The following is a 12,422-nucleotide window of genomic DNA, read 5'->3' as shown; positions in this document are numbered from 1 at the left end:
CTCGTCGCCGGTGGACGACGACGGCATGAACAGGGGAGGAACTATACGAAAACGACGGTGTCTAGTCCATCAGATCAGTCGGTCAGTCGACATCTTGTTCGATCGATAAATCTGCTAGCGTTAGACGTGCCGCAGCTTAATTTTGCATGTATATACGTGTGGCCACTGATTAGTAATGAGTTGCGATTCTGGATGTACCAGTTTGTCGCACCGGGAGGTTGGCACGTGAAGTCCGCGTGACACAAGTGCAGGGCGAGCGTGTGTGACCCCACGATCCCCACTGTGTCGCAGGTGCAAGCATGCAGGGGTCATTTCTTTCCAAGATCGTTGTGGGCGTACTTTCAACGTGAGCCATTTTTATGTTGGAATCTGAGGTAGGTGTGCACGCACAATTCATAAGGTTAGGGTTCGTGCGTGTACCTGAATGTCTGCATGTGTGTTTTGTTTCGCAAAATAAGCTCAAAGCTTTAATTTTTTTTGTTGAGAGATGAAAGCGAATAAAAAAAAGGTTTATTATTGCACTCATTTGATATGAGGAACACTTGGCAAAAAGTTCTCCTTTTTGGAAGCTGCATAGAAGCATTTCAGTTTGTTTGTTTTCAGTTGAGATGTGAAAGCTTTCCTGACGATTCTATCTCTTTCTCATAATCGAAGCATCAATTGGCCGGTCCATTAAATTAATCAGTTAGTCCAAGATCTGTATGCCGCCCCTATTTTAGTAGATCATATATGCCATGAGGTGCAAGGTTTTCCTCTCATGATCAAGTGATGAATCTTCCTCTCCAACAACCAACTGTCACCACGTCTCTGGCGGTTGCGGATAAAAAGAGAGCACAAATCGTGTTGCCTGGAATTAGCCAAAGTGCGATTCTATCGTTGCAAACAAATTCCATATGCGCCTAGAGTGATCTGATATAAAATTCACATTCTTCTTCCTCAGCCGCAGGATCAATCAGAAAGAGAGGAAGAAAAGACCTCACTATCGTACATATATCTATGAACCCAACAGAGGTTTGGAGAGCTTTAAATATAGAGCTGTACACCGAGACGCATCTCATATGGAGACTATGGTGCAGGACAGCGATATCTGCATGGAAAAATAGGAACTAGTCGAGAATTAGGAAAGTACTCGTTGTAATAAGAGTTTAACTCCTCTAGTCGTATCAGACTAATATTCTTGTAACTAACCAACCTGTAACCCTGCCTCCAGCAATATAAGGCAGAGACCCCTCCAAAGTAATTCAATCTAACCAACACACACGACGGAGGGTATTACGCGATCTAGCAGTCAAAACCTGTCTAAATCGTGTGTTTGTGTTTACCTTCGAGTTCTTGATCTCGACGAGCCCCACTAACCGAAACACTACCTCGGGCACCCCTCGGTGGATTGCCGGGTCTAAGCACCGACACCCACTAGGTAGATGTATTGCACTTTACATGAGTTCCATGAGTTGAGATGCATTTTCTTATCAACATTTATCTGGTAGACTGATTCTGCTAGGGAATAGATGCAAATTTGGTAGGCAGTTAGTTACAAATGAGTTTGGCAATGCGTGCATGACTCTGCATGATTCGTAGATCACATAGAATACTCTCTCCGTGTTGAAAGAATGCAAAGTATTTCCAAATAATCCACTTTCGCATGCGGTGTTTATCTATATCCATCAATGATGCATAAACAAACCAATTTGATCCGGTTGTGAATCACAATGAAAGAGCAGTTAAAAAGTCACCATCTAAGGGTCCCTTTGTTCAGCTTTTAATCTGTTGTGGCTTTCAAAAAAAGCTAAAAGCCAACCAAAAAGGTTAGCTTCCACCTAAAGCCACATCAAAAAGTAGCTTTTGGCCTGTACAAATCTCATAGCACCCTTACTCCTGATTTTACCTATTGTGGCTTCCAACTTTTCACAAAAATTACCCACCTGCCATTGATTATATTGTACCGATTCGTTTTTTATTTTTCTTTCTTCCCCGACGCCTCCTCCACTCTTATCCCTAGCGTGGCGCCCGCACCCCTCCTCCTCCCTCCCGGGTGGCGATGCCCCTCCTCCTCCTCTCCCAACCTGTGGCGGCGCTGCCCCTCCTCCTCCTCTCCCGGCCGCTGGTGGCGGCCCTCCTCCTCCTCTCCCAGCTGGTGGTGGCGGCGCCCCTCCTCCTCCTCTCTCGGCCGGCGGTGGCGGCCCTCCTCCTCTCCCGGCCTGCGGCGCCGCCCTTCCTCCTCCTCTCCCGGCCGGCGGCGGTGGCCCTCCTCCTCCTCTCCCGGCTGGCGGTGGCGGCACCCCTCCTCCTGTTGGAGGTATGCCCTAGAGGCAATCATAGAGATGATGATATTCCATTTGTATCCATGATTTGTATATTGTGTTCATTGAATATCCATTAAAGGCTACTTGAATTGATTTGCAATTATGTGAATTGTATGTGAAACGCTTTACTTGTATGGTTTTTCTAAAGTTGTCCCTAGTTGGAGTTCATGTAAGGACACACATGAATATTAGACTAGCACATGTATTAGTTGATGACTATGTTTCACAAGTCATGGACATGGAGATGTTAAACTAATAATGTGAGCACATGTGGAGACATGTGCTAGGACTGACCCAACACGAGAAGTAGTTCTCTCTTTACACAACATGTACGCTTTGTCGTTAGACCTGAGATTGCCGCATGTACTCAAGATGTGGATCGACTTACTTAGGGGCTATCAAATGCTACACCGTGACAGGGTAGTTAAAAAGGTAGCTTTCGGGTTTGTCAAGAAGCATGCTGTGAGACATAGTCAATCAAGATGGGATTTGCCCCTCTCTGATTGAGAGTGGTATCTCTGGGCCCCTCGAGTGATCAGATTCGAAAATGCATGGCCATGCTACGTACGGTTAAGAGTTAACCTACAAAGGGATTCCGAATCACAGGATCGAGAAAGAGCGGTCAGCTTGAAGCTAGACCAAATATCGTGAGGCAAAGGGAATAGCATGTACATAATGTTGTGGCGGTTTGTCTGATATGATCTTCGTGTGCGTACAGGAGTTGGCACGTCTTGCTAGAGGCCGCTACCGACTATTGGGCCGAGTAGGAGTACTCGGGCCATGTCTATACGTATCCGAACCCATAGGGTCACACGCTTAAGGGGCTGGAAGCCCAATTCAGATGTGATCCGAGTTGGATTAGGTTTAGAAGTACTAATGGGCCTCGGACCAAGAGGCCCGTTAGAAACCTCTATAAATAGAGGGGTGGGACGCCCTAGGGTTCACACCTTTTGGCGAAACACATCTGCCGCACCTCCCACGCCCTCGCCTGTTGCAACTCGCGGACCTAGTAGTCCGGCTTGCGACACTTCCTCCCTGCATGTGTGGATACCTTGGAGGTGTTGCGCTTGCAGCACTTGGACAAGCCGCCGACGAGCCACGATGAGCCGACGACGAGCCGCGGCACGAGGGCGATCTTGCTGCACGTGGACGAGCTGCTGAGGAGCTGCTGGATGTCGACGTGATCGACTACGTGTTCGACTACGCTGATCGACTTCGCTGCATCGACGCGAATCTACATCTTCCGCATCAGTGCGTCGAGTGGTATTCCTGTGATCCTTATACGACAGTTTTCCTGGTTTACGCGGTAGAAAATTTTGATTTGCGCTAGTGTAGCATACCTCGTATCCCAACACCTCCTCCTCTCCCGACCTGCGGCGGCGGCCCTCCTCCTCCTCTCCCGACCGCCGCCGGCGGCGCTCCTCCTCCTCTCCTAGCCGGCGGCGGCGGCGCCCCTCTTCGCGCCCACCACCGCAATGTCGTGGATAGAGAGGACGAGAAGGAGGAGCAGGGGAGGTGGGGTGGAGCAGTGGAGAGACTAGAGGAAGAAGAAGGGGCTGACGAGCGGTCCGCTCGTCAGTGAGAGGGAGAGGGGGACTATGAATGACATGTGAGGTCCACTCGCTACTTTTTCCAAAAGCCACAACTGTTCCATCAAACGGCTTTTCGACAGTCCACAACTCACAGCTACTTTTCCACATCCCACGGCTCACAGCTACTTTTCCAAAAGTCACAACTCAACCAAACGCACCCTAAGTTACTCATGTTAAGTGGTTGTGGATAATGTAGAGTTTTTTTTCCTTGAGCACTTTGAGCATTAATTTCTACAAATATTAAATTAAATGTCATGACAAAATCGACATCCAACGTACTGTTTTATTTCTTGTGATGCGCAACTTATAATTTTAGTCACACCTTAACGGCTCAAATTCATGGCTTTGTCCGATATTCTTTTTTTGCAAGAATTTAATAGATGGTTTATCAAATGAGAAATTTATATTTCTTATTAATTTCTTCATTTGTACGTTTAGTATTAATTTTTTTGGCGAGGTGATCATAAAAATTAAACCTGGTTGTTACTGACCGTGAAGTCAAGATCGCTATATGCACAACGTATCAGGACCTGCAAAAATGACTTGCTGATGGCTCACTTGTGGCACAAGATCACTAAAATGAAGAAATAATGTCTTTGTCACAAAAGTCTCATCACCCACGATACGAAGGAAAGGATTAATCTCCGACCGGTTGAAATGGACACAAAGGATTCGTTTCTTGACATGGAATCAGTCCAAAGCTATGGGGCGGCCTCCGGACCGGTTCCGCTAATAATTCCTTCGGTCATACTCACCTTAGCTTCAAGAAAGGGCGTACGCTTTCGGTTATCTATGCAATCATCACATGAATTCATGATTACATTTTTGCAAAAAAAAAAACAAAACAGGATCACTGCTTGAGCTAAAATTCTGATACCTTTCCCACTTACACAGTAGTGCTGTTGTGCATGTTACGCGCGCCATCTGGCTCGAGATTTGGATTCCAGAGGCAGTGTACATCGTATGCTATATACCTTGCAAAAACCACCTAAGTTTTTCATTATATTGTTGATCATTCAGATGTTCCCCCCCGCTGATTCACTTATTCACAGCCAGGGACATTAACGATTTTTTCTTTTGTGCAATACATTGGCAGGTGGACTTGGTTGACATCTTCCACCGTATTGGGGACAATGGTCAATTGGTCATACGTGTGTGATGCAAGTGTAGAGAGATTTTGCGTGTTTGACTGGACCAAAGGCATATCAGCGTTGAAACAATTGAAGGGGTGGATACTAATACTACATGTGTTAAGAAAAAGGGGCAAAAACAACATACGCGGTCCTGGCTGCTGCAAGCTTAACGAACTACGTAGTCGTTGTTAGCCTAATAAGACGCCACGTACTTTAGACTAAACCATAGTCTAATTCTCACGCAGACCGGCGTTGATCATGTAAGAGTCTTTCTAGGCTTTTTTTTTCGTTAAAGCAGGGAGACGTTGACGGCAGGGGCAGCTCAAATTTGTAGCCTAGTTGGGGTTTCTAATTTGTATGTGTGGGCCTAAATTGCATAACTTTGTGGTGTGAAGACATCTTTTACGTATGTTGTCGTTAACAATATGTTTAATTCCATAACCTTTTTGCACTATTCAAACGGGGTCTTAATTGCAGAATTGTAATCTTCCTAGGGGGAAAAAAAAGATTGGATAGGCAATCAGCGCCGGCTGGATTTGTTTTCATACGTCAATCAGATGGGGAAGGCTGGCTGGAACACCAGCCGTCTTCAGTGACCGGAAGAAATTAAACAATCAAAACAAACTGCAAATTAATTGAGCATCTGTACCATATTTCACCAAAAAAATATTTCATCTCTCTAGGAAAAAAAAAGAGGTATGAACGACTATAAACATACAATGCCGTGGATAACATAGCTAACAAATGAAACAAAGAACTTTGCCATGGCAAGAGACAAGAAGCTAGATCATCTTGATCGTCTGATTCGATACGAGCTGCTTGTAGAAGGGTTCAGCCGCTCACTTTCGGAATTCAGACCATGGCTGCTGCATGCATGCCTTTTTGACGTAACCTTACCTACCTGCACTACAAAAACATGGCTTTTTGTTCGCATTTGCCCGTTGGGTCGGCGACACGGCCTCCGGATGGCGATCACGCGTTGTCTCAGGCTTTCAGTGGAGCGCCCCCCCCCCCCCCCCCCCCCCCCCCCCCCCCCCCCCCCCCCCCCCCCCCCCCCCCCCCAAAGCAAAATCGATCAACGCATCAGAGTTTCAGAAGAAAAAAAGGGTTCGGAGGCTGGCTTTTTGTGTGGCGAGTGAAAGAGCACGGAAGAAGCCGGGTGATGGAAGATGGAGGGGAGGCATCAGAGGAAGTGGTTACGAGGAGTTGTTTTTGTTGTTTAATCCGCATGGGATTTGGATTTTGGACTCGTGTTCTGTTGCTTCCGCGACAGCAAGATGCCAAACTGAAGTGGTCACCTGACCTGAGGGGAGGGAGGGAGGCTACGCGGAGTTAGTTGCGTGTCAGAAGACACTGTCTCCTGGTCTGGGTGTGGCGTCAGAGATGAGCGCAAGCTTTTGTCGACAGGTTTGGATCGGAAAAGCGTAGCGTAGTGGCCGGCCGGCCATGGTCGTCGTGTCGGGCTCGCGTTCCCATGCTCCGTCCGTCCATGGACGCCCCCAGGGTTACGAACCTGTACAAAAGGAGAAATGTGTTTATCCGGCGGTTTAAAGTCTAAACCTGTAGACTCTCTGTTTAAAATGAAAAAAAAAACACATGTGCTGTTGCAAACCAAATGGAGGAACGGATATGGTGCTGACATGACGTGAGCGGCGTTGGTGATGGGTGCAATTATGAACCAAACTGATTGGTACACGACTGATTTGTCGGTGTCTAAAATTTTGTTTGCACCATGCATGACCGAGGGACTGACTGCAGCATGGAACAGGCGGAGGGCCCACGCGTAGCCCACGGACCGGACACGGCCGGTATCCGACCCAGCCGGCCATCCCCCGCGGTCTCCGCCCCTGTCGGCTCGCCACCAAGCCGCCGTGCGCGCGCACCACCACACCACCAGCAGAAGACCCAGACCTGGCCCATGGCCCGCGGTCCGCCGTGTCCGGTCCGCGTCACCAGCCATCACAGCGGCCCAGGTAACATGCCGGCAGCCGGCGCCGATGATGATGAAAACGCTGGCGTGTGGGAATGGCCGATGATGGCGCGGCCAGCAGAGCCGTGGCGTCCGCCGTCAGGCCTGCCGGCCGGCCGGCCGGTACGCGTGCAGGCAGGTATGTAGCCGACACGGCGGCGCGCGCGGGGTAAGGGCGTAAGGCCTGCCCGGCCGGCGCGGATGTCTGTCTGCTGCTCGCGCCATGCGCGCCGCGCGTGGCCCCGTCGCGCCACGAGGCGTGGGCGTGGCACAGGCAGACCAAGGACGCGCCGGGGCGGCTCCGGATGGCTGGCGGCTCTGCCTGCACGCGCCGCGCGAGGAGAGGAGAGGAGAGGAGACGACGGACCAACCGCTTGCGCGGCGCGCCCGTCCGTCCGGCCGAAATGAATCATCAATCGGTCGTGATGGGGATGGGGGGCGGCACGGCGCGAGCACGGAGCAGGGCAGGGGCGAGACGCGACGCGGGAGCACGGCGCGACCAGCCAGCCAGTCGGGCCTTCCGATTTGACGCGAAACGACAGCGCGCGGGGGGTCGCGGTCGGTGTCGCGCGCGCGGCGGGAGGACGACCGTGCCGGGCCGTCGTGCGGCGCGGCTGGTAGCGACGCCGCGCGCATGCAGCGCGTCCATACGGCTGGCGGCTGGCGGGGTGGTGGTGGTGGTGGTGTGCAGCGCGAGCTGGAGAGGTCCATGCACGGTGGAGTGCGCCCGTGGGTACCAGCAGCAGCAAGCCGGGTAGGGTGGGGGTAGGATATGGACGCGAGGACCTCTCGGTCCACTCCGCGGTGTCGGGAGGCGGCACGACACCAACGCTCTCGCGTGGACATCCCCGTGCATGTCCCGTCGCTTCCGCTCGTTAACTCTGCTTAAATGTGCGTGGGCCGGTGCACGTCTTTGCTTATGTGTGCCATGACCGGCGACGAAGCTAAGAATCTCGTCGAGTTTGGCCGAAGGACCTCGCATGTTGTCACGGCATCTCCACAATTATATGGTTCTGTGGGTGGGTGCCATGAAGGCTGGAATGACCTTCGCCAAAAAAATAAAAAAAAATACGGGAGCACAAACATTTCAACATGATATTATGCTCAACATGGGGGCAAAAAAACTTGTACCAACAAGAGTGGAACAAGAACGGAAACAGAGCCACATGGGCCTTATGGGCTGACCGATTTATCGACTCCATGGGCCTTGAGCGACGACACGGAGAAAGAAATCAAGGATATGCTCAAGCTTAAAGAGGCCACCAAATTTCTTCGAATTTCTTATTCCTTTATGGGCTTTTCAGTCTTTTGTTTGCATATCTGGGCATAGGTCCGTACCTGGGCCTCGCGAGCAACAATCTTTGCTTTCCATTTCTGTTTTCTTTTTCATGCTATTTTCCATGATTTTCAAGTATACTTTCAGTTGGGCCTCCGTCTCTACACGTGACTACGTGAGAATTCAAGTGAGTAGTCCAAATATTTGCCTTGCGCATCATATAGCAGAGGCTTCTTTTCCTTTCTCTCCGTCTTCACATGCATTTTCTAGGAGCGTAAAATGAAAGCTAGTCTTTTTTTATTTTTTCCAAAACACTTATAAATGACTTCAAGGGACTAGATCGACTTCAAGGGACTAGAGTCGATAGATTTTAAGATTGATAAAATTACTACGAGCAGCCTTTAGCGAACTCATGGCGTACCATTGAAAGAATAGCTTACAAAAACATGAGTCTCCCTACTCAGTCCGAAACTAATCCAGGCGAGCAAGATTAATCTTAAGAATCAAAACTGAACTCGTAAGTAGAAGCCATAACTCCTGACACACCACTTTAGGGAGAAGACTGTGGAATAATCCCTTCTCGATAAGGTCTTGTAATCCGTATAGATTATATAATATAGATTGTGGGTTATGGGTATTATGGTAAAAAAATACTTGAGTATCGCTACGGGGCCACCAATAATTTCAAATAAGCTACTCTTAAGCAGTTTATGTTAGATTATCTGTGATTCCAAATGGTTCCAAGATACAGTTATTTACTCTACCTTGATCGTAATCTGGGAGGCAGGGCAATAGAGATTATGGAATGCGAGAAGGTAACCATGCATGTATATTTGAGAACCCTCCCGATTGAAATTTTTTTTATGCTCCCAACGCAGGTAAACACGCGGCAACTAACCGCCATGTATGGTCCATAACAACAAGAAGCAGAATTGCATCGATCCATCCGGCTTGCTCTACCCGCGCTTGGCGCGCACGCTGACGACGGCGACGTCGTCGAGCACGGGCCCGCAGAGCGAGCTGAGGTCGTCGCTCCTGGTGCTGTAGAACGAGCTGAAGAAGACGATCCTCGTGCGCGCCGCCGCGGCGCGGAACGGCAGCACGGCGCGCCTGGCGCCGCCCTTCCCCTCCGACTCGTACGCCACCTTCACGGACTCCCTCCCGGCGTACGCCTCCACGACGAGCGACCCGCGGCAGGCGTTGCCGGCGTCCCCGACCGTGAACGACAGCGCGTACCGCCGCCCCGGCACGGTCCGGACCACCTGCGCCACCGCGCCCTCCCTCCCCGCCAGCAGCTCCACGGCGCGCCGGCCCCGGGGCACCGCGAAGCTCCCTCCGTCGACGTACCTCACCGCCTTGAGCGACTCCACCATCCACCCCGGGAGCGGCGAGTGGTCGTCCACCACCCGCGACGGGATCAGCACGCCCCACTTGGTCCCCGGGAGGATGTAGGGACCCTCCTCGAAGTCCCCGTTCTTCACCAGGTTCCGGTTGGTCCGGCGGGGCGGGTTGAGCGCCTTGACGGCGACGGAGTCGATGAGCGGGCCGCAGGCCGGGTCGTCGGCGACGCCGGGGTTGTGGATGGAGACCTCGACCTCGCCGGAGGAGTCGACGGCGGCGACCCAGGCCCAGGCGTACGAGTCCCACCCGTTGCTACTGTACGTGGTCTGGATCGCCAGGAGGCCCGACTGCCCGGACGCCGAGATGTTCAGGCGCTCCGCCTGCGCGCACGTCCGCGCCGCGCTGAACGTGAGGGAGTAGCGGGCCCCGGGGGCGGCGCCGCGGAGGCGCTGCCGGATGGAGGCCTCGTTCCCGAGGCGCACGGCGTAGGCGCCCTCGGGGACCACCAGGAGCATGTCGCCCTGCTTCTGCCCCGACGGGATGTACTCCACGAACCCCGACGTCTGCCACGACGGGATCGACGACGAGCCCAGCACCCGCGTCCCGCGAAGCTGCGACGGCAGCGGCCCGCGCTCGAAGTTGCCGTTCGGGAGCAGCCCTGATTGAAGAGAAAAAATCAATCAGAGATCACGGCAAGAAACATCAGAGATCGCATCGAACCTTTAGCAGTAACAAATCAGTGCGTTACCGTCAGTGATTCCGAGCGCCAATCTGCACATTGTGCAGAGCAGAAGAAGGATCACTGGCCCAGCCATGGCTAACCTTCCCATCTTGCTCCGATCTGCAAGGTACCAAAGGCACGTCTTGATCTAAGAGCTGAACAGGCCCTGCACTTTGGATCGGGTCGTTCTGATCGATCAATGTGGCCTGCAGGGCTGCATGCGAGTGAGGATGGCGCGGTGCTTAAATGGAGTGGAACCGGGCTCCCGCACTGCACCTCAATTTGGAACCAATTTTCTGTTATGCCACTGAGGCGTTACCATTGGCCAGGTTCAGTTATGTCAGAACCTGCAACGTGCGGTCTTCATGATCTAGCAGGGTCAAGAACATGAATCCATCCATATTCAAGATCAGCCAGTAACGTTTTGTTATTGTTTAAACCAAATGCGATCGATTTGCAGGGGTAGTTAGACAGTTTACAGCTTATAATATGGAAGCAAGCATCCGCATTAGTTCTGAGTTTTCTTTTTCTTCTTTGGGTCAGTCTTCTAAAGTTTGAGCAGTGAGCCAGTGACAAACCGTCAGAAAAATCGACATGTCGGTATGCTCTTCTTGGGCTTGGTTTCGTCATGTTCTGAATGTTTATGGAAGTACACAGCACTTTCAGGCATTATAGGAGATGTGAAGCTTTGGATAGGTAGATCTGAAGCGAAGTTGCATCATGATTGAGCAGGCATGAGATGAGATCCAACAGGATGAGCTGCTGGAATCATGGAACTGAATTAAAGCTTGGCTTATCGGTACGCCTTTCTGGCTTATTTTTGGACACATCCTCATATATGTTGAGGTCTTGCTGCGTATATGCACTGTCCGTTATTTTCTGTTTATGCTAGAACTGATGACAGATTTATGGAAGTTTTACAATAACTGTGGGCATCAATCTTATCATCATCTATTCATCTGAGCTGCTTTAGAATTCAGTCTTGGATAGCGAATGCTAAGACCTTTGTAGTCAAGAAATGATTCTTCTAATCACATTTTCTTTTGCATACCAAGCCTGAAGTCTGCAGATCATAAACATCTCTGTGAAAAACGTTTTCAGTGGTTAGTCTGCTTGTTCAATCGCTGAACCTGTGGAAAAATGATAGTTCGCCCTCGTTACATGCCCAATCATGAGTGCTCCACGTGATGATCGAAAGAGGCAAAGACCTCTGTTCAATTCCAAGCATCCACCGACTGCCTGATTTGATTGAGATTTACACGCATCGGTCCTGTAGTCTTTCCTTTATCTTTTAAGCTGTGCCCAAACTTTCAGTAGTCTAACAAGCTGTCAGAGTAGTAATCTTTCTCCATCTGTTAAACACCAAACATTCAGAACACGATGGAGACTACACGCTGCACTTATATTCGGGGATATCTATCGTGCTCTGATGTCTGATCTGCACGACATTACTGCCAATGAGTGGCTTATCCTGCTCTCCTGATGAATCCAGCGAATCATTGTTCTTCTCTGAGAGCATCTGGGGTTGTCATGTGCCTGGAGGTGATCGAAGGGGGGCAGATGCTGGGCACTCGCATGTGCACTTGCATGTGGCGTTACGTTAAAACTTTTGTGCTCATGTGGGCATGTGTGTCTCCAGCGTTGCTTGCTCCATGTACATGCCCAGTTTCAGTGACCATGAATCGATCGAATGGGGTGAGTGATGTTCAGTTTCAAGATTTATCGGACTGGTTGCACCGACAGGGCTGCGAGTTTCCAATAATTCTGCTATTTTATGACCAGTTTGAGCTACAGTTTGACAAAATTTTGTGAAAATGGAGTACATACGTACAGCTTAGATATATAGCAGAAGAAACTTTTAAGCTACTACTGTTGATCCAAGTTTCATAAAAATGGAGTATATTGAATCCCATGATATGTAAGGGTTTACAGTAGAGAATCTAGAGATCAATGTTTGGCGAATGCAAGCTTGATTTCAGTATGTGGAGTTGTGATTGCTTTGTAAAGGAGAACTACCTAGAAATTTTAGGTGGCAAAAATTTGAAGGTTTTAGCATGATGTAGAGCTTCCTTGTCTCCCCTTCCAGG

General features: G+C 50.3%; 1 protein-coding gene across 1 annotated transcript; it reads right to left on the bottom strand.

The window, feature by feature from the left end:
• Nucleotides 1-8,967: 8,967 nt before the first annotated feature.
• LOC117844067 (BIIDXI-like protein At5g11420) lies at nucleotides 8,968-10,654 on the bottom strand. Its single transcript, XM_034724845.2, has 2 exons — nucleotides 10,363-10,654; nucleotides 8,968-10,272 (listed from the first exon to the last, which is right to left on the bottom strand). Exons 1-2 carry the CDS (start codon nucleotides 10,442-10,444, stop codon nucleotides 9,230-9,232), a joined length of 1,125 nt encoding a protein of 374 aa, XP_034580736.1. The 5' UTR covers nucleotides 10,445-10,654; the 3' UTR covers nucleotides 8,968-9,229.
• Nucleotides 10,655-12,422: the final 1,768 nt, after the last annotated feature.

This window comes from Setaria viridis, chromosome 1, assembly GCF_005286985.2.
Source record: "Setaria viridis chromosome 1, Setaria_viridis_v4.0, whole genome shotgun sequence".
Taxonomy (NCBI): Eukaryota; Viridiplantae; Streptophyta; class Magnoliopsida; order Poales; family Poaceae; genus Setaria; species Setaria viridis.
This window is presented reverse-complemented; position numbering and strand designations above follow the sequence as displayed.

What these genes read in the sequence shown, in the direction of transcription:
- LOC117844067 (XM_034724845.2), bottom strand. Translation starts at nt 10,444, where the DNA reads ATGGGAAGGTTAGCCATGGCTGGGCCAGTGATCCTTCTTCTGCTCTGC. An exon ending in GGCGCTCGGAATCACTGACG is followed by an intron (nt 10,273 to 10,362) that starts GTAACGCACTGA and finishes CTCTTCAATCAG; the next exon opens with GGCTGCTCCCGAACGGCAAC.